This window comes from Suricata suricatta, chromosome 1, assembly GCF_006229205.1.
Source record: "Suricata suricatta isolate VVHF042 chromosome 1, meerkat_22Aug2017_6uvM2_HiC, whole genome shotgun sequence".
Classification (NCBI taxonomy): Eukaryota; Metazoa; Chordata; class Mammalia; order Carnivora; family Herpestidae; genus Suricata; species Suricata suricatta.
Window position 1 is genome coordinate 71,999,369 of NC_043700.1, and position 23,220 is coordinate 72,022,588.

General features: G+C 33.9%; 1 protein-coding gene across 5 annotated transcripts in view; it reads left to right on the top strand.

The window, feature by feature from the left end:
- LRBA (LPS responsive beige-like anchor protein) overlaps positions 1–23,220 on the top strand; it is a 688,703-nt gene that overhangs the window by 66,098 nt on the left and 599,385 nt on the right. For 4 of the 5 annotated variants that reach the window (XM_029940220.1, XM_029940227.1, XM_029940238.1 and 1 more), the window contains exons 3-9: positions 8,952–9,183; positions 9,402–9,502; positions 14,806–14,901; positions 17,254–17,375; positions 17,461–17,587; positions 18,275–18,394; positions 20,223–20,369. In XM_029940220.1, the coding sequence (XP_029796080.1) occupies positions 8,952–9,183; positions 9,402–9,502; positions 14,806–14,901; positions 17,254–17,375; positions 17,461–17,587; positions 18,275–18,394; positions 20,223–20,369 (945 nt within the window). The remainder of the gene's footprint in view (positions 1–8,951; positions 9,184–9,401; positions 9,503–14,805; positions 14,902–17,253; positions 17,376–17,460; positions 17,588–18,274; positions 18,395–20,222; positions 20,370–23,220) is intronic. The other variant, XM_029940247.1, reaches the window with a different exon arrangement.

A 23,220-nucleotide genomic window follows, 5' to 3' on the forward strand; every position in this document is an offset into this window, starting at 1 on the left:
TTTTGTTTGATTTAATAGATTTAATAGATTAATAGATTTAATACCTGAAGTCTTTAGTCTCTTGATTCTAGAATATCCACTGTTACCTTTGTCTGTGAAAATTTTGTATTATTATATCATTTATCTCATTAAAATTAGCCTTCTGGAAATATTTAGAGAAATGTACTTAAAATTGCAACTGTTGTTTATCTAGAGATATTATATATCATGGAACAGAATTGCTGTATATCTTTTTTACTTCTGGTGTGTGTAATCAGTTTTATTGTATCTGGTTATAAGTTTTTGATACATTTTTTAAGGCACAAAATGAATTGTAGTTACTTAAGTTAAATGCAGAGTTCTAAGTCAAATTTAAAACAAGGAGCTGTCCCAGATAACTCTTTCTGATAACCCACTCATTCATTTATTCACCATTTATGGAACATCTGTATATTAATTAGGTTTGTGTTCTTCAAGCAGTGGAATACACATATAATAGCAACTGCATGAAATAGAGGTTTTATTTTTCTCACATAACAAGGAATTTGAGGTAGGCAGTTGCTGGTATTAGCGGTTCTGCTTAATAAGGTTCTTTTTAATAACCTTCAAGAGCTAAACACTTTCTACCTTTCCTTTTACCATTCTTCATGCATTGGCTTTTTTCTCAGTGCTTGTGCTTGTAAGCCTCATGATGTCAAGATGGCTGCTGCACCTTTGGACGTCACATTTTTGTTCTAGGGAGGGAGGAAGAACAAAAGGTTAGGGTAGCTGTATCTATTTTCCTTTCCGCAAGCAAGCCAAACCCTTTAGGAATACCTTTCAGCCTTCTCTTATCTATTTGCTAGAACTTCTCATGCCATTCAGATGCTGAGGATGCTGAAAAAGTGAGCATTTCCCTTTCCAATCTTTGTAGTGGCAGAAAACAAGAGAGGAAGGGGTTTAGATATTTGAGTTCTGTAATGTTTTTATACATAAAATTAATAGCTTTCAAAATAACTGATTATTTTGCATTTCACTTGAAATTTTTTTTAATGTTTATTTTTTGAGATAGAGACAGCGTGGGCTGGGGAGGACAGAGAGAGAGACAGACACAAAATCTAAAGTAGGCTTTTGGCTCTGAGCTGTCAGCACAGAGCCCGACATGGGACTTGAATTCACAAACCTTGGGATCATGACCTGAGAAAAAGTGGGATGCCAACTCAGCCACCCAGGCAGCCCTCACTCTTTTTTTCTTTTTTAAAAGTAGTCTTCACACCCAGCATGGAGCCCGTTGTGGGGCTTGAACTCAACACCCTCAGATTATGACCTGACCACCTTTCTTTCATTCTTGAAATAAGAAATATACATTCATTCATCAGTTATCTTGTAAGACTTAGGGAAAGAGATGCTGGGTTAGCCAGTCTGTTTTGTCTGTCATAGTCTATTAAATACAGTTGTTATATGTTGTCAAAAGCCTTGTTCACCTGTCTTAGTACCTTGTGAGATTATGAGTTATTTATGTTTCAGGTTCCTCATCTATTAAGTGAAGATAACAGACGTTTTTGTAAGAGGTAATTAAAAATGCTAATTTATGTAAAGTGTTTAGCATAGTATATAGCTTACAGTAATCAGTCAATACTTATATGTTGTTATTGTTTGTATTTTTAAATTATTTTGTTAGGATTTTAAAAAATTGAAATAGTACAGAAATATATAGAGTACAAGTGTTTTCCCCAATTACTGTTAACTGATTGATTTGTAATTATATTAGTTGTCTGTTGCTCTGTAGCAAATTACACCAAAACTTTGCAGCTTAAAACAATACTAAATATTTATCAGTTCACAGTTTTGTGGGTCAGGAATTTGGGAGCAAATGGCAGCATAGTTCTGGCTTAGAGTCTCTAATAAGGTTGCATTTCAAATGTTGGCTGAGGTTGTAGTCCTCTGGAGCCTCAACTGGAGCTGGAGGACCAGCTTTTAGGGCTGCTTACAAGATTGGCAAGTTGATGCAAACTAGTGGCTGGAGACCTCAGTTCCCCTCCAGATGGGCCTTTTACATAGGTGCTTTTACACAGTGACTGATTTTTTCTTAGAATGAGTGATAAATGGGGAGGCATAAAGTTCTCAGTGACATAGCCTTGTACGTCAATGGTTACTTCAGTTGAACTCTCTTGGCATTTAGAATAGCCCTAATTAAGTGTGGGAGGAATCTCTTTTGCTGAACTTGTGGCCTGATTTGTAGAGGAAGGACAGGATAGTTTGATTGCTTTTGATTGCTTGTATTTTCTTTTCCCTTAAAGAAATCTTAATTTGAGATGTCTCTTTCTGTGACTAAATATTCTGTTCTATAAATCAAAGAAAGGAACATATGAAAAATGGTTTGATTTAAGCCATTCACCTGAAAAATTGAAAGGCCTACTAAATGTCTAAAACATTAGATAATTCTGTGATATTATTCATAGCAGTAAGATACAAGAACGCAATTATATTATCCAGTGTTTCTCAAAAAACATTTGAAGAATGTTATTCTTGTGAAAAGCTCTTGTCAGAAAAAAATGGAAAGAAAAAATATTCCATTGTTAAATAAATTGTAGGAAATCCATGCATTGGTTATCTCACTTTTGGAGACCTAAAAATACAGTAGCATATCCTATTGTCAGTATGAATATTGTGGAAATTCTATTGTGTAAACATCTCTAACCTTGTTTAATCCAGTATTTCTCAGACTTCATGGAGACTTTTTGCCTAATACTGCTTTTGTAGACATGCCATGTAATTTAGTGAACATTTTTAATTTTTATGAAAGGTTAAAATGAACAGAGAAAAAGGAGATGGATTTGTTACTTTCCCTAGTACATACAGAGTTATTGAAAACTATAAAGATGATAATTCATTATCTGTAAAACATAATTTTTATTACAGTGAAGTTTTTCTTTTAATTTTCTTGTATTCATGACTTTGCCATTTTAATTCTACATTATTGCCTCTAGTAGGAAGATCTTACTTTTCTCTTGTCTTTGATAGAAATGGCAAATGTCTTGAGCTTTTTTATTTTTAGATTTTCTATGACATACAGTTAGGGGCACCTGGGTGGCTCACTTGGTTAAGTGTCCGACTCGACTGAGGTCATGATCTCATGGTTCGGTTCCTGGTGAGATTGAGCGCTGAATTGGACTCTCTCCTGTCAGTAAGGAGCCTGCTTCAGATCCACTGTCCCTCTCCGTCGTTCTGCCTCTACCCTGTGTATGTGCATGTGCCCTGTCACAAAAACAAACATTAAAAAAAAGACAGACAATTAAATTCACCTTTTTTAGATATACAGTTTTACGAAATGTGGTATATTTGTGTATCCAATACCACAAACAAGATACCAAAATTTCATTACCCCCAAATCCTCTCCTGGTTTTTGTGATTAATTCAGTCCCCCTAGCCCTAGCCCCTGGCAACACTGATCCAACTTTTCTCCCTCTACTTTTGCCTTTTCCAGAATGTCATATAAATGGAATCATACAATATGTAGCTTTTGTGTCTAACTTTTTTGACTTGGCATAATGTTTTTGATATTAATTCATATTGTAAATGGTATCAGTAATTTGTTCCTTATTATTGCTGATTAGTATCCTATTGTATGATTGTACCACAAATTGTTTATCCATTTACTGGTTGGTGGACATTTGAATTTTTTCTAGTTTTTGGTGATTATGAATAAAGCTTCCGTAAATATTCATGTACAGATATTTATGTGGACAAATGCGTTTATGAAATTGTTGTCAGGATCCATCGATTTTTCTGCTTTGTTATATTCAACGTGAAACTTATGGCATAGATTCCAAGATAGCTATTCCACTTCTTGCTGTTTTTCAGTGGCTTACTTAAAGAGGAAGGAGGAAAGTTGCAGAGATAAGTTGTGTTCTTTCATTTAAGAGTAATAGCCCACAATTTACACATACTACTGCCTGTCCTTATTGGTCAGAACTTGGTGACATGGCTGGTAATGTTAAAGAAATCTGGAAAGTGAAATTCTTTTCCCTGGATCTCGTGTAGCAGACTAGAAACTCTTAATATTATAGAAGAAGAAAAAAATGTAAATTGGGAGACATGATAGTCTGTGATACAGAATTGCAGTTTTCCCTCAACTTCACCCTCTTAATAAGTTTCTGGTGACTATGACCATGTGTAAGGTCACATTCATTTAGGTTTGGATTCTTAGGGATAAATTGGATACCATGGGATTAGCACTTTTTAAAAAGTAAAATTTTGAAGTATGCATATATATAAAAGAAGCTTACTCTTCACTTGATTTGCTTTACAAATGAGTAGACAGGTTCAGAGAAAAAAATGTGACTTGTCACAAGAAGTAGAAAATAGCTAGTTAGGGGCATAAACTGTGATTGTACTCTGTCCAGGTTTCCAGCTATGTCTTAATCTGGCCACATCTTTGAGGAAAAGTTGGAAAAGATTGCAGAGAAAATACAGATTTACTTCGAAGCATTAGAATTTTCTGTGTATTATAGTCTTAACAGGTTTATAAATCTTTTGCAAAGAAGATAATTATTTTTGGTCTATATGTGTTTCTTGGTATTCTGAAAATACAAGTGACTTAAAGTATTTATTAATATAACCATTGAAGAAAGTAATCATCATGCCCAATTAAAATCCTAATTCAAAACTTGTGAAGGTTGATTAGCATTCTTTGAATAATATGCTTTAAAATTTTTATAATCTTGTACATTAAACTATAACCTATACAAAGCATGTTATGCCACCCTGAAGGTTGCTATAAAAATTGTTTATGAAGTTCAGGCCAAGACTAAAATATGTTGAAATGGAGAGTTGTGAAAAATGTTCTGTATAGCATAGGAGACCAAATCATGCTAAAATGCAGAAAAAGACTATACATCAGTTTCTCGTCTACATTATTCAAAAAAATACAACCATAAAAAAGGTAATAAGATTACATTTTCACATTTCACGGCTAGTAAAGTACATTAGGCTGCTCAGATATTCATAACTTACTGTGACATTTGGGAAGATTACATTTTGTAGTGCAGAGCCATTACTACAGCTCAGATAATAACTAGCCAATGCCTAGACTTGGATTATGATCCTTGTCATTGAAAACAAATTTGTGTTTTGAAGGTTGATCAGCTTCAAATAACTATTACAAAGGGTTAACGTGACACACTGTAGACCCTGTGTGTGCTTTTTAGGTATAATAGATATGCATATATATAGTATATCAAATATGCCACACATTTGTATGTACCAATTTCTGCCATCAATTTTCTCCTTGAAAGGTATGTTTTATAATATTTAAAGCAATGGTGAAATATTTAAAACACCTGTCTGGATACTGCTCTTTCAGTATAAACTCAGTTTAAAAGCTGGTGAAATATTTGGGTTTTTTTGGAAATTACTTTCAAAAATTCTTTAGCTTCCTGGAAGGGTGGTTATGGGCAGAAATAAACAGATTAAAATGAAAGATTGATGTAAGTAATATTAAACGTGAAGTAAGGTCTCCTAAATTAGTTGCAACTAGATTTTTGACCTGTTTAGACCTGTGTGGAGTATGTCCAAACATGTATATATTAAAAACTCTCCCCTTGCTCTTTCCCCCCAGATGCTCAGTTACCTTTTCAGAGGTAATCACTTTTTTTTTTTAATATTTGTTTATTTTAGAGAGAGACAGAGCACGAGCAGGGGCAGGGCAGAGAGAGAGAGGGAGACGCAGAATCAGAAGCAGTTTCCAGGCTCAGAGCTGTCAGCACAGAGCCCAAGGCAGGGCTCAAACCCACAAACTGGGAGATCATGACCTGAGCTGATGTCAGACATTTAACCAACTAAGCTACTCAGATGCTCCGGCAATCACTATTTAGTTTCTTGTGTATCATTCTTAGGTAATACCTACATATACATATGTTTTACATTCAAATTGTAACCTCTTGTTCACTTTTTTTCCATCTAGATTTTCTCACCTAAACAATGTGTTTTAGAGATCTTTTCATATCAGATGGAGCTGCCTTATTCTTTTCAGTGGCTGCATCATATTCCATTATTTAGTCATATATGACTACTAACCTTTACCTTATAATGTTGTTTTGAGGGATTTTTTTCATCTATTTTCTGTTCAAAATATACAACAATGAAGTTCTTGTCATTACCTAAAATATACCCGTGGAATAAATGTCTAGTTGTTAAGATAGTTCTTTGTGGCGTCTTCTATTTAGTATAATTCCTTTGAGATTATTTTAGTTATTTATTTTTCTTTTTCAAGAGGAGATTGATTTATATTGGTAACTGTCACTAGTTCCAATATCAAATACTTTTCTTATTTATAGTAATTTTTTCAGTTGAAGTCTTCTTTGTTTTGCAGTTATATATCACATTGTAATTTAAACCCCTCCATTCTGATATTTATACTTGTCACTGCCTTTTGACTAAATGTGTCTTCTGTACCTTCAGAATAATATCAAATGCTAGCAATGATAGTGCATCCTACTCTTGTTTCTGACTTTCATGAGACTCATTACAATTTTCCTATTTGAGCATGATGCTAGCTTTTCAGGTGTGATTGGTATATTGTATTATTAAAGGAAGTCCTACAGTTAATAAATGTAATAAAGTACGATGGAAGTATTAAACCACTGTTTAGCAATGCCACAGTAATAATGGTTACAGGTAAGATCCGTCAATTGATCCATAAAACTGGAATAAATTCTATTTGGTTGTGTCTGTTATTTTTTTATGAGCTATTGGATTTTGTTTTGTAATGTATAGTGAGAAACAAAGTACTTGTATAGTCTCACGGTATTTCCAGAAGATGAGTAATAATTTAAACACGAAATAGAGTAGCTTTAAGATGGAAGAAATCTGACAAGCACCATCTTAAACTAGTGATCAAAGCTAACTTTACCAGTAGTGAGGCATATTGAAATTAGGTACCATTGAAATGATATGCTGAGAAAGATATACATCACCTCTGGGATATTTTTGCCAAAAATGCATAACCTGAACTTAAACATGAAAAAAATGTCCATATTGGAAGAGTATAAAATATCTGGCAAATATGTTTTAAAAGCATCAAAATCAGGAAAGTCAGAGAATGCTTGTGTACTGGTCTCAATATGGAGAAGACTAAGGGGATATGGATCAGAAAACGGGACTTGAGTGCAACAAGTGGCAACATTTGAAGATCTGTAGATTTGTCAGTAATATTAAACCAAGGTTAAGTTTATAGTTTTAATGATTTTATTATGATTATATAATAGGAGTAGCTGGGTGAAGGGTAGATAGGAATTCTATACTATTTTGCAGCTTTTTGAACATTTAAGATTATTTCGGAATAAAAGCTAATGACAAAACAAGCAAATAATATTCATAAAACCAAATAAAATAAGAGTTCATATGTAGTTAACAGAATTTTTTGTTGACTAGAAAACCAAACATGTAACCTTCATAGCTAGGACCATGTAGCTAGCAGGATTGGCCCAATCATGTCAAGGGGCTCTTTTAGCAGAAACCCAGGTGTCCTCTCCTAATGCTAGATATTACTGATGATACAAAGAATTATACATTAAAATCTCTGTCAGAGCTTTCCCAGAAGGATCAAATGCCTTTACCACTGTACTAGCCAGGAATTCATATCTCTCTACATGCATATGTCTCTATTATATGTCTCATATTCATTTTTCTGTTTTTTTCTTTTGCCCCTTTGTATCTTTGGCAGAATTTGGGAAACATCAATCCTTGGCTACAAGGAGTTTTAATTGATTTTCTAATTCTGAACCTTCCTTGCTTTTCTGGAGTGAACTCTATTTGGTTGAGTCTGTTATTCTTTTAAGAGCTATTGGATTTTGTTTTGTAAAAAAATCACTGTCTCCTAATTCTTGACCACCTTTTGGGTTTAGAAATGTATAATGAAAAACCAAGTCATATTCAGAAGGACAGGAGTGTAGGTGAAGCATTGTATGTAATGTTTCTGACAGACATCTTTTAAAAATCTAGTTAACAAGGATAGCTATGCAAAAGTAGTTCTTTTTTTTTAAAATTTTTTATGTTTATTATTGATACAGAGAGAACCAGAGCATGAGTGGGGGAGGGGCAGAGAGTGAGGAAGACACAGAATCTGAAACAGGCTTCAGGCTCTGAGCTAGCTGTCAGCACAGAGCCCAACACAGGACTCAAACCCACAAACTATGAGATCATGACCTGAGCTGAAGCCGAATGCTTAACCAACTGAGCCACCCAGGCGCCCCACAAAAGTTCTAAAAGTATTTTAATTCCTTTAAACAATGGGGATTTGTTAAAATTAAAAAAATTCTCCTCTGTGGTAGGATGCTGTGGGTGAGATAGCAACAACAGAGGGATAGGTCAGTATGTCTTTCTTGGATGAATTTTTCTGATGTTATCAAATTTTCTTGATTACTGCTTTGGGTATATGATTATGTTTAAGTTATCTTAATTATTAAAAGGGAACTAAAGGGATCAAAATTGAAAGGTAAAATAAACTAGAAATTTGGCAGATACTAACTCTTAAGTTCTGTATCCACTGCGTTTTCCATCTTTTCATTTTTGTTGTGAGCTGTGTTTTGTATAGGTAACAAAGCACCTCTAAGTTGCTATGGGTAGTTTTCAGAGTTTATAAGTCCAAAATGAAATATTGAATTAGAAGCAGTCATAGAGTTAAAAGATCTTTATTGGTATCAGGGCAATAGATAGTGGTTTACCTGAGACATCCTGGTAATATTTCTTCCTGTTGAAAAATATTTCCACTTTTATATTGCAAGTCTTGCTTGACTTTGTGCTATCTTAACTTGAAGATTTCTTTCGAAGCTTTATTTTTTAGAGCTGTGTGTGTGTTTATGAATCCATTTGTTGCAGAGGGTAGAAAAGAATGTGTATGGGTATGTACTGCCAACCTAAAGCTTAGGAGTATGCTCTAGTTACATTGAAAAGGGACTAATGCTTTTAATTTTTTCCCCTCTTTTTGGAAGTTGGTAGGAGGGCAGTTTGATTTGGAAATGAATTTCATTATCCAAGAAGGTGAGAGTATCATCTGCATGGTGGACCTACTAGAAAAATGTGACATTACTTGCCAAGCAGAAGTTTGGAGCATGTTTACAGCAATTCTGAAGAAAAGCATACGAAATCTTCAAGTCTGCACTGAAGTAGGCCTTGTCGAGAAAGTGCTTGGGAAAATTGAGAAAGTTGACAATATGATAGCAGGTATGGCTTTTTCTCTAGTACAATGGATGTGAAAAAATAAAGTTTGATTCTTAAATACTATATTTTACTTATTTTATTTAGTAATATTTAAGAAACATTTGAGCATCTAACATGTGCCTAGAACTTTAGTGTTTAAACTCTTAAATAAGCATGGCATATTTTAATCCTTCAAGGAATATAAGTTGATTAATTGTTTTGTTGTCTTCATTTGTTTCCAGATCTTCTGGTTGACATGTTGGGAGTGCTGGCTAGCTATAATTTGACAGTTCGAGAACTAAAGCTGTTCTTCAGTAAACTTCAAGGAGATAAAGGACAATGGGTAAAAAAATGAGAATACTCTTTGATATTTGAAAGTACCCTCTCCTCAAATACATTAGTGGATTTTAAGCAGCTTTTATTATTATACAGGGGTAAATGTCAAATTGAGGAGAAGAGATTAATCAAGATAGAATTTAGGTCTGTACAGGTGCTTTTGCCGTGACCTGACACCAGTGTATACTAAGGGAACTGAGTGTTCCAGGCAGGCTCAAACTTGGCCCTTCTTCAAACTGTTAGTCTTCAAATACACATTTAACATTTATTAGAGGAAAAGGAGAAGGACAGAGAAAGAAAAGTTTTAGGTAGCAGCACCTAGCTTTCTCTTTTTTATTGACCTGAGTAGTTTAGCTGTAGCTCTGAAACTTGAATAATCCATTCTTTGAATAAAAGGCCTACAGTTTATTGGATCCTCCCTCCATAGATGCAATTTAGTGGTCCTTTGCAATAGATGGCAGTAGTGGTCAACTTCTTTTGAACTCCAGATACCTTAGCAAACTGTTTGTTCCTACCACTTGGTTACTTACCTCTTAGAGAAATACTGATACATATTTTCTTCATTTTTTGTTGCATTTCTGGGGTTATTCTAGTGTTTTTTAGAGATCATTGTCCACGGCAACTGATTGCTAGTCTAGCTTTGTTGAAATCTGTCTAAATTGGTGCTTTGCAGTTATACACTTTAGTTTATTGTGTTAAAATGGTTAGACTCTAGCTTCTTTATATCAAGCTCTAGCGCCTTGGCTGTCTTTAAGATATGATTGAGAGCATCTGGCTGGCTCATTCGGTAGGACATATAACCCTTGATCTCTGGGTCATGAGTTCAAGCCTTATATTGGTGGTGGAGTTTATTTAAAAATAAAAAAACTTTCATCATTTACTTTTAGCAATATTATTATGTTTCTTGGGGTGGCTTACCTTGTGTTTATTCTTATTACACTTGTGATATTTGGGCATTTATAGAAGAATTTTCAGCAAATTTGGAAACATTTGGTCATTATTATTTCAAGTATCATGTTTGTGTCCCTCCCTCCTCCTTCTGGGACTCTAATTACATGTATGTTAGCTCTCTTGATAGTGCCCAGTGGTTCACTCAGATCTGTTCACTTGTTTTGCAGCCTTTTCCCTTTGTGCTTCATTTTAGATTGCTTTTATTACTGTATTTTTAAGTAGCAGCTGTTTTCTCCTGAAGTGTGTTAATTCTAGCCATTAAAATTTTCAGAGTTCAGATATTTTTATTTCTAAAGATTCTGTTTAGTTCTTTTTAATATCTTTTATTTTTCCTCATTATGTTCATGTTTTTCTTTAAATCCTTGGGACTGTTGAGCATATTTATAATATAATAGTTGCTTGCATGTTATTGTATACCAATCCTATCATCTTTGTCATTTTCTAGATAAGTTTTTTACTCACTGACTTCACTTTGCTTATAGGTCATTTTTCCTGATTCTCATGCTAGGGATTTTAGATCCAGTGATGTTAGATATACTGAATTGCTCCTGGTTGAATACTAGATTTTGTCATTTTTCTTTTCAGATTTTTAGACTGTTTTTATAGGCAGATAAATTATTTGTGGATCAACTTTACTTTTAGAGGCTAGTTTAAGAGTTTTCTTTTGGTCAGGTCTAGATTGTCTGTAATTCTGAGGCTAGTTTGTCTTCCTTATTCAGGCCTGATTCTTTTAGGGTCTCTGTAAATGACCCTGAGTCTCAGATAATGGGGTAAAAGGTAGTGTAAAACTGTGGTCACTCCACTATGCCTAGTAGGGTCTCAATTTCTGGCTGAATAATAGCTGTAAAAATTCCTTGACTTATAGCTTTCAGTATCTTGGCCTCACCTTGTTTAGCTTTATGATAGGCATGTATAGTTTAGTATTAAGTTAAGAAGGATTAAATTAGTGTAGATTTTTGGAACTTTTATCTGCATAGCTCTTTGTAGTACTCTACTTGAAGCTTTAATCCACCTCAGACTACCCCACCCTGCAGTTTCTGCCTTATCAAGTCCATGAGACCTTCACGTTCTATTTGTTTCCCTCTTCCTGTACAGTGGTATGGAAATTGCATTCCTGTTAGAAAGTCTGGTAATCTCGTAGCTCATTTTGTTTGCTTTACTCAAGTATCAGTGTCTTGAGGTACTTCTTCCATGTCTAAAAAACAATTTCTGTTTCATACATTTTATCCAGTATTCTAGTTATTTAGGCTGGGTTGATAAGTCTAGGTCCGGTTACTATGTCATGTCCAGAAGAGAGAGTACAGATCGCCTTTGACTTACAGTAGAATTCTGTCTTGATAAATCCATTGTAATTGAAGATGTTAAAAGTTGAAAATACATTTAATACACCTAACTTATCAAACATCATCAGAAAATATATATGACCCTATAGTTGGGCAAAATCATGAAACACAAAGCCTATTTTATAATATAGTGTTGAGTATATCATGTGATTTATTGCAGACTGAATTGAAAGTGCAAAACAGAAAGATTGCGTATGTACAGAATGGTTATAAGTGTATCAGTTTACCCTTGTGATTGTGTGGCTGACTGGGAGCTGTGACTTGCTGCCACTGCCCAGCATCATGAGAGAGTATTGTACTGCATGTTGCATGTCACTGCCTGGGAAAAGATTAAAATTCAAAGTTCAAAGTACTATTTCTACTGAATGCATATAGCTTTCACATCATTGTGAAGAGAAAAAATTCTAAGTTGAACCATCAGAAGTCAGAGTCTGTGTATATAGTAGTTTCATTTTAGTTTTGATTTATATTCAGTGTATTCTGAATGTATAATACATTTCTGTTAGTGAATATAGAAAACTCTGAGAAAATAGCAATGGAATGAATAAATGTGCGTTTATAGAGATAGAAAACCCACATCCCAATAAACACAAAGTCACTAATAATTAGAGATGTTAAAATTAAAACAAAATTAGTATGTTACCTTATGCCTGTTAGTGTTAAGGATTATAAAGTTGGATAATAGCAAATATGACTGGGGGGATAGGGTTATTTTAAAGCTGTGTTCTAGTGGTTGAAGTGAAGTCATGTAGCCAAACCTGAGTAATCTAACACTTATTAGTCACATAAATTTATACTCAAACCCAGTGACTTAGTAATTTCCTCCTGAGTGGGTGTTGCACTGAATTCTTACTTAGTTTCATAAGGAAAGTACACTTGAGGATGTTCACTGAAAGATTATTTTTGATGGCAGTGAATTGTCACTACACAGGTTTATTGTTAGGATCGTAGATAGGTTGAATGTATTGGATATATAGAACAGATTACTACATGACAGAATCAAAAGTTAATATGAATAGATGCAAGAAGCAGAAACAGAAGCATATGTCTGACCAAAGATCCTTTAAATTATAAGGATCACACAAAAACATTTTTGAAGGAACACATATAAAGATTATGTTTACATAGTTGCTTATGTGATTGGGAGTAGGATGAGAATAAGTTTAGGGCATAAAGAGAAAAATAATGAACTGTTAATAACAAGAGCATGCCCTTTGGGTGCCTGGCTGGCTCAGTTGGTGGTGCATATAACTCTTGCCTTGGGGTTGTGGGTTTGAATGCCACATTGGATGTAGAGATGACTTAAAAATAAAATCTTTAAGCACCCCCGCCAAAACCAACCAACCAACCAACTAAAACCAAGCAAAGCCTTGCTCAGTCATCAACCATTCATAGAAGAGTTAACATTACATATATTTTTATTTTTGACTGCTGCTGATTTTGGTTATTTCATTTTGGAATCCATTTAAAAAAATCAATATGTTTGTGTACTTTTATAATTCAGTGGTATGGCTAATGGAAGATTTCTTGATCACTTAAGAATAAAGCTTTCCACTTAACATCTAGGTAAAAAATTGCTGGACTCTTTTCAGGCATTTAGTAATGATAACTTAGAGCAGATACCGGATAAAATGAAGGAAAGCCAGTGATTTCACTTGTAGTTTGACCCTGTTTTGAACTTTTAATGAAGAAGAATGTACTACCCTTTATCCTATTTGCTTATAAACTGATTAAAATGATAATGTATATCTGATTGTTCTTTGCTTTTCCTTGTAAATAAGCCTTTTTATTCTAGCTGTTGGGTGTTCTGTGTATTAGAGGAGACTTGCGGGTCAAAGAGGCATTAAATAAATGTAATGTTACAGCTTTTTTACATGCTATATAGTTAAGGTAATATTGTAAAATGAAATATGATAGGGAGATTGGATCCAGTTTCAGAGGTCAGGGAAGACTGCCATAAGGAAGTAACCATTAAGGTCAGCTCTAAAAGATGGATAAGATTTATATATAGTTAAGAGGGGAGAGAAGTAGGCCTGGTAAGAACATTTTAAGCACAAGGAATAGTTTGTGCTCAGGCCTGTTGTTAGGAAGAAGACGGAGAGGGCTTTGTGGATGGACTGAAGAGTGAGGGGAACATAGCAATGCAAAATGAGGCTAGTGAGGTAGTCCTACCTTGAGGACTATGTTAAGGATTTTGGTTTTTTAAAATATATATTTTAAAGTTTATTTATTTATTTTGAAAGTGAGAAGGAAGAGAGGGAGGGAGGATCCCAAAAAGGCTCTGTGCTCACGGTGCAGAGCCCGATGTAGGGCTCCAACTCGCCCCCTGAGATCAGGATCTGAACCGAAATCAGGAATCCCGTGTTAAACAACTGAGCCACCCAGGGTGTCCTGAGGAGTTTTTGGTCTTTATTTTAAAGGATAGGAAGCTATAGGAGAGGTAGCATAATAGGTGAAAGTGTAGTGATTAAAAGTATTCATTCTGAAGTCAGGGTGAGTTCTGATCCCAGCCTTCCTACTTGCTACATATGTTACCTTTGAGATGTTACTCTGCCTCATAGTCCTCCTCTATAAAATGGGATAATAATAGTACCATCCCCTACGATGGTTATAAGGTTAAAATATTTTTATTGTATCATTAAAAGTCGCCTTTAACAGGGTAATATAGTAAGCATTATTTATTTCTTAAATTTAAAAAGTGTTTTAAAGAGGGTTGGGTGATGGGTTGATGTAGTTCGTAATTTTAAAAGATAATTTTTGCTGTAGTGTGGAGAAGTTTCAAGTGTCAGGTGATATTGGCACATTTATCAAACACCTTATACATTCTATCATATTACAAAAAATGGCATAGAATACATTGTATATTTCTTTAAGATAATGAGAATAACATCCTTTTTATATGCTTTTAGTTTAAAACCTTTTTTGGTTATTCTTGAGTATACTGAAGTGTAAGTGTATGAAAAAATTTGTTTTATGGTGAATAGTATGGTTAATGAATTGTTGATTATTTTCATAGCCTCCACATGCTGGGAAGTTGTTGTCTGTGTTAAAGCATATGCCTCAGAAGTATGGTCCTGATGCCTTTTTCAACTTTCCAGGAAAGAGCGCTGCAGTAAGTAAATTTTAATGAGGATATCACTTGGAGTGCTTTCCTTTTTTTCCTGAAAGTACAGCCTTATAAACACCCCTGACAGGTTTTGTGTTAGGTAGAAACTTTTTGTACAACCTAAAATTCCTTACAGCAGTTTCTCGTGTTACTTTTTCCTGTTTTAGAAGTGAAGAAATACAGCTTTAAGGAAATTAAGAAAGTCCCCCACTTATAGCTTGGGGCAACAGTGGACTAAGAACCCAGTTATTTTAAACTTAAGCTGTGTTGTCTTCAGAATTTACCTCTGAAATACACAAATATCTCAAATAGATACACTTTCACTTTCTATCTTACTGAATATCTTTCTTTAGCCTTGTATTTCCTCATTCCTGACTTTTGCACCTGGTGTATAGAATAATTTTTTGAGACTTTTTGGCAAAAGTTCCTTATTTGTGAGTTGCCAAATAATGTTAGTTTCAGCATTTAAAAAAAATTTATTTATTTATTTATTTAGAGAGAAAGCCCACATGAGCGGGAGCAGAGGAGGGGTGGAGAGAGAATCCCAAGCAGGCTCCCTATTATCAGTGCAGAGCCCCAGGTAGGGCTTGGTCTCACGAATCATGAGATCATGACTTAAACAGAAATCAAGAGTCAGGCGCTTACCTGGCTGAGCCACCCAGGCTCCCCTGGTATCAGCATTCTTATAAGCTGTTAATCACTTTATAAAGAAGACATTGCTAGTAATATCTGTAAAGTATTATAGGAATGCATTAATTAATGTATATATGTATATATGGAGCTTTTTAACATCCTCATATGCTTCTTATAAGCAATTTTTTGAAGATATTTTAGTCTATTCTTACTGAGATTATCTTTTGTCACTTTTCACTTTGCTTCTGATAATATCTTTTTTACTTTTAATTTTTTAGTTTATATCCAAGTTAGTTAGCATATAGTGCTATAATGATCTCAGGAGTAGATTCCAGTGATTCATCCCTATGTATAGCACCCCAGTGTCCTCTCTAATGCCCCTTACCCATTTAGCCCATTTTTCTTGAAAATCAGTTTAACACAAATATAGGGGTTTATTTTTGTGCTCTCAGTTGTAGTCCATTGATGCATATTTCTCTTTTTATGCCAGTACCACATTGCGTTTTTTTTCTATTAAAAGTTTTTAAATGTTTATTTATCTTAGAGAGAGAGAGAGAGAGAGAGAGAGAGAGAGAGCGCTTGAGCGAGCACGTGGGCATGCAAGTAGGGGAGGGGCAGAAAGAGACTTACACACAGAATCTGAAACAGGCTCCAGGCTCTGAGCTGTCAGCACAGAGCTTGACATGGGGCTCAAACTCTCAAACCGCCAGATCATGACCTGAGGCAAAGTTGGCAATTTAACCAACTGAGCCACCAGGGACCCTGACACATAGTCTTTGTGATAGTAGCTTTGTTTGGTAGATTTTGAATTTGGTAGCATGAATATCCAACTTTGTTCATTTTCAAGATTTTTCTTTGCTGTTCTGGGTCCCTTGCATTATGTACTTTTAAATAAAATTTGATTTAAAAATTTGTACTTTTAAATTAAATTATTTTGTCTTAAAAAAAGTTTTTTTAGTGTGTGTGTTTTTTTTGAGAGACAGAGAGAGCGAGCATGGGCATGTGTGCATGCAAACAGGGGAGGTGCAGAGAGAGGAGAGAGCATCCCATGTAGGTTCTGTGCTGTCAGCACAGACTCTGATCTAGGGCATGATCCCACAAACTGTGAGATCATGACCTGAGCTGACATTAAGAGCTGGACACTCAATGTACTGAGCCATCCAGGTGCCCCAAATTATGATCTTTTCAATAAAATTTTAAACCAGGTGCTAAAGTTACTTATAGTAGCTTTAGTGTATAGTATAGTAACTATAGTGACTTCAAATTTAATTCTAAAATGTTACAGAAAAATGTTAAGAACTAATTCTGTTCAGCTTTATATTTGCTATTAAAAATAAACATATTCTAACCTTTTTGTTAACTTTTTCTTTTTCTTTCTTGTACATCTTTATCTATTCCAATACCTTAACATTTGAGTAACATATTTCCAATTTGATATCACTGCCTATCTCTTTTATTTGGAATTTATTTGAATCTTTTCTTTATTGTAGCAAAGAAGATTAGTGTAGTCAGCAGGTCACATGGGATATTTTTATCATTTAATTAAATTAACATCACTACTACATATTTGGGAACATTTAGAAGTTATTAAAAGTCTTTCAAATAACTGTAATCATGGTATGAAATAACATGGAGAAATACATGTAGCATTGTAAAGTCTTATTTTCTTGATTTTAGTAGTAAAATTTTTCATGTGGATTAATAACTCAGAATGTTTTCCTTTAGGCCATTGCATTACCTCCTATAGCCAAATGGCCATACCAGAATGGTTTTACATTTCATACCTGGCTAAGAATGGATCCAGTAAATAACATCAATGTGGATAAGGATAAACCCTATTTATATTGGTATGTATTTTTGTAATGTAGTGTTATTATCTTCCGTTGAAAATGAGAAAATATTTAGAGGTAAAATGAAAATTATTCTTTATAGTTTCAGAACAAGCAAAGGTCTTGGTTATTCTGCTCATTTTGTTGGTGGCTGTTTGATTATCACATCAATAAAGTCAAAAGGAAAAGGCTTTCAACACTGTGTGAAATTTGATTTTAAGCCACAAAAGGTATGTGATCTTAGTCATAGTTAATTATCAAGCTATATTAGCTTTCAAAATGCTTTGTTTTAATATTAATGGCATAACATGTGGTGGGTCACAACTCTGTTTATTCTGTTTCAGAAAATGATGTATAACTCACTGGACAATTGTTAGCCTCCCTGATTTGGATAATAAAAAGAGTGATATTTTGTTATTCATAGAGTGTAAGAGAAATACAAGGGGACAATATCAATGGCAGTTACTTTAGTAATAGTAGTAGTAGTAGTAATAATAATAATACGTGTTTTTTTTTGTACCTTAAAATTTAGGGATTAATAAGTGGTCCATCAACAAAATGTATGTACATATAGATAAGTATATAAAACAAATGTGGCAAAATGTTGATAATTATGGTATCTAGGTGGTGGAAAAGAGGGTATTTGTACTAAACTTTTAACTTTTTTGGAATATGTTTGAAAACTTTCATAATAAAAGAGTTGGAAAGATAACTTCACAGTAAGTTCTTATCTATTGAGAGTTTCCTTGATTAAATATTCCAAAGGTTGAGTATTGATACTATTTTATTGATATTTATTTTATTTTTAGATTTAATTGTAACTTACAACTTAAGTTTTACTTGCTATTTTGAGTGTGGTTGTGTTATTTTAAGAATCATAATTCTTTTTTTTTTCCAAACTGTTTTTACTTATTCAGTGGTATATGGTAACCATAGTGCACATTTACAACCGATGGAAGAACAGTGAGCTTCGATGTTACGTGAATGGTGAGCTAGCTTCCTATGGAGAGATAACATGGTTTGTCAACACCAGTGATGTAAGTGGCTTGAAAAAATTATTTTAAAAGTATGAACTTTTTTAAATATGGAAGAGATATTTTACATTGAGTATAAATTAAGAATACTGCAATGGCAGAGTTAAGTTTGGCTAGAATGTTAATATATGTACAGAGTAGAACTGTGTCTGTATGTCACATAAGATATTACTGAATCTTGGTTATAAAATGATTCTGGATAGGATAGAGATGAGCATTTATTTATAGGTAACAGTGGGTATAGTTAGGAGCTCTGCAGCAGAATTCTGATCATTTTTATCAATGAGTGAGATGACACATGCTTATACATTTTGCAAATAATTCATAGCTGCTATGGATAACTATTATGTAATAATGTTTTCAGGATTGAGAAAGAAATGTGTATGTTTTAAGTTAAATTTAAATTTTCAATAGGAATTAAATTAAAACGTTCTCTTTTCTTACCAATTACATTTCTAAATAGAAAACTTTAAAAATACAAATAGGAAAATGATTACAAACCATTCCATCATTCACCATTAAATTCTTCTTTTATATCCTATGCTGTACTATTTATTATGTATTATGTAATGATAATCTTAAGAGCTTGGGTGGTTGTAACAGATAGACGGGTTTGAACCTCAGCGCTGTCACTTGCTGACTATATGACCTTACTTAATCTACCAGGTCGAAGTTTCCTCCACCTGAAAATGGGTATAAAATAGCTCCTCAGAAGGTTAATATGATAACTACAGGAGATACTGTTTACAAATTAATTAGTAGAGTGCCTTGTGTAGAGTAAGTGCTCAATAAAGTTAGCTCTCCTTTTTTTAAACACAAAAAGGGTATCAGATGTATCTGTTGTTTTTTAACCTATTTTTTCCTTTCCTTATGTTAACTTTTATTGAGTGCTTCTTATACTCCAAGCATTGTAATTAATAACTTTATTTTCTAAAAGCACCAGCCTTCCAAGATAAATAGTATTATAATCTCCATTTTACAGATAAGGAGACTGAAGCACAGAGAGATTAAGTAATTTGTCAAGATCAGCAGCGAGTGAAGCAGTGATTTGACTTAAGTGGCTTGTCTTGAGAACTCAAAAGTTAAAACTTTTCTGTATTCCCGAATGTCAATACATATTTATTTTCCAACATTCTTTCTAATGGTTTTGTTGCATAACCATTTAAAGAGATGTAAAGAACTTTAGTCCTTCTTTGTTGGACACAAGGATTTTTAAAATGTGGTTTGCAACCTAGATGTTATAATTTTTTTATGTTAGAAGAAATACATACATCTGCTTTTCTGCATTTACATATTTCTTTTGAGAGATTGTATCTGTTCCCATGATCTCACCCATTGCCTCTAGTCTATACCTGGATGTCTGCAAAAGTCTGTCTCTTTACAGTCTTAACTTCTCGTCAGACTTACAGAACTCTGCTTCTCCATTCATGTTGGCTCCATCCATATTAACTCACAGAAAAGGCAGATTATGTCCTAAACTTAACTCATGATTTTTCTTCTTATACCAAAGACTGTTCTTCCATTTGCTGGTTTAGTTACTCAAGTCTGAACCTTCTGAGTCCATAATGACTTCTCTGACTCTCATTGTCATCAGGTTTTATTTATTGAACTCTGGAAAACTTGTATTTTCTCCTTTTCTGTGATGTCTTTCTTGATCTCTACACATGATAATAATAAATTGTGAAATGCTAAATGAATTATTTTAATTTAGCCAGATTAGAACAGACCAAACATTTATACCAAAATTTATATCAAAACATTTAAGCGATATATATGGGTTATAGGAGATATTTTTGTTTTTTCTTTAATAAAAATCTGTTTTCTTTCACAGACCTTTGACAAATGTTTCCTGGGTTCATCAGAAACAGCAGATGCAAATAGAGTATTCTGTGGTCAGATGACTGCAGTGTACCTTTTTAGTGAAGCCCTTAATGCCGCTCAGATTTTTGCTATTTATCAGTTGGGCCTGGGATATAAGGTACTTTACTTGCTGTTCATTGCTTAACTAGTGTTAGTTGAGCTTAATTTAAAGGTAGGTGATGCATGGGACAACTTACCTTGGATTACAAAATTGAATTTCAGGGTAATCGGGAAGTTATAGGAGTTTGGTTTAAGAGTCATCCATGGTGTTTTGTTGTACTAATTTCTTTCTTTTTATTGCTATGTAGCATTTTATGGTATGACTGTATCACCATATTTTTAAAAGGGATTTTATTCCTTTTTTTAAACTAATCACTACACCCATCATGGGGCTCAAACTTGTAACTCTGAAATTAGTAGTTGCATGCTTTATTGACTGAGCCAGTCAGTATCACAGTTTTTTAATGCATTCTTCTTTTGATGGGCATTAGTGTTGTTTTGAGTTTTTGGCTGTTATGAATAAGCTTCTATGGATATTGGTGTATAAATCTTTGTGCTGACACAATTTTATTTCATAAATATGCAAGAGTGTGGAATTACTAAGTTATATGGGAACTGAAATTGCCAAACCCTCTTCCAAGGTACTTGTAGAATTTTATATTTCTGCAAGCAGTGTATGAGCTTTCTACTTGCTCCACATCCTTAACAACTTGTATTGCTGGTCTTTTTAATTTAGACATTTCATGGAGTATCTCACTATGGTTTTAATTTGCATTATTGTAATGACTAGAGATTCCAAGTATCTTTTTTTTTTTGGCATATCAGTCATTTTTGTATGTTCCTTTGTGACATGTGTTCACATTTTTTGTGTATTTTTGTTTGGTTGGTTGTTTTCTTATTGTTGAGTTTTGAGATTTCTTTATATATTCCGAATATAAGATTTTTATCAGATGTGTGAGTTACAAATATTTCTCCCCTGATCTGTGTCTTGCCTTTTTGTTTTCTTTCTTTCTTTTAAAACCTTTTCTTCTTTCTTTCTTTTCTTCCTTCCTTCCTCTCTTTCTCTCTCTCCATCCTTTTCTCTTCTCTTCTCTTCTCTTCTCTTCTCTTCTCTTCTCTTCTCTTCTCTTCTCGAGTGGGGGAGAAGGGCAGAGGGAGAGAATCCTAAGCAGGCTCCATGCTCACGGTGGAACCTGATGTGGGGCTTGATCCCAGAACCCAGGGATCATGACCTGAGCTGACAAGAGTTGGACACTCATCTGACTGAGCCACCCAACTGCCTGTCTTTTTTTGTTGTTGTTGTTAAGATTAAAAAAAAATTGGGCACCTGGGTGGCTCAGTTGGTTGAGTGGCCAACTTCAGCTCAGGTCATGATCTCACGGTTTGTGGGTTCGAGCCCTGTGTCGGGCTCTGTGCTGACAACTCAGAGCCTGGAACCTGCTTCAGAGTCTGTGTCTCCTTCTCTCTCTGCCCTTCCCCTGCTCACTCTCTGTCTTTCAAAAATAAATATTAAAAAAAATTAAAAAAAATTAATCTCCACATCCAACATTGGGTCTGAACTCACAGCCCTGAGATTAAGACTTGTACTCTCCACTGACAGCCAGCCAGGTGCCCCACCTTTTTGTTTTCATAATGTATCTTTTGAAGAACAGATTAATTTAATTTTTATGAATTCCAGTTTTTCAAATTTTTTAGTTACTGTCATGATTTTTGTGTCCTGAGAAATCTTTACCTATTCCAAGTTTGGAAAGATTTTCTTATGTGTTTTTCTATTACAGTTTCAGCATTTTTGTTTAGGCCTATCACCCATTATAAGTTATTTCTTGTGTGTGGTATGAGGTAAGGGTCAAGGTTCCATTTTATCCCCCATATGGACACCCTGGTGTCCCAGTACTGTCGTTTTGTAAATTACATTCTTTCTCCATTGCCTTACTTTGGCATCTTTAAGGCTGTATTGTATTTCAGTGACTTATATGCCTTTTTTATGCCAGTGCTGTATTGTCTTGATAAATGTTAGTTTCACAGTAAGCATTGAAAACAGGAAGTCACTTTATTTTTATTTTTCAAATTGTTTTGGCTTCCTAAGTCCTTTGCATTTCTAGATATATTTTAGAACCCACTTAACAATTTTTAGTGAAATGGCCACTGGGATTTTATTTGGTGTTGGATTCAATATATAGACCAATTAGAGAAGATTTGAGCATCCTACTGATACTGATTTTTCCAGCCTGTGAATATGTTGTATCTCTCTATTTATGTAGGTTTTCTTTAATTTCTTCTAGTACTAGTTTTTGGTTTTTATTCTATAGGTCTTATATACATTTTGTTAAATGTATTCTTAAGTGTTTAATGCTTTTTGAGTAATAAATCTCAATTTTTAATAATTGAGTGTTTGCTTTTTGAGTAATAAATCTCAATTTTTAATAATTGAGAGTTTAATACTTTTTGAGTTAAAATCTTAATTTCTAATAATCTGTTTGTACTACATAGGAATATAATTAACTTTTGTTTATTGACCCTGCTAAAATTGCTACTAGTTTTACCAGGGTATTTTAGAATTTCCTAGATATATGTTATTGTGGACTGTAAATTTGATTTCTTCATTTCCAATCTTTATGCCTCTTCCCTTTTTTGCCTTATTGTACTAAGACCACCAGTATAAATAGTTAAATAGTATTGGTGAGAATAGACATTTTTGCATTGTTTCTGATTTTAGGGGGAAAGCAGTCATACATATTTTATAGATGCCTTTTATCAAGTTAGGAAATTTCCACTTCTGGTTTCCTGAGAATTCTTATTAGAGACATATTGAATTTTATAAAATGGATTTTGCTTTTTTATCAACTCTGACAATCTTTCCTTTTAATTGGAGTGTTTACATAGTTTATAGTCAGTATAAGTATAGATACTGTGTGTCTTAAATCTAAGTGTTTATATCTGGACTTTCTGTTTCACTAAACTGGATCCCT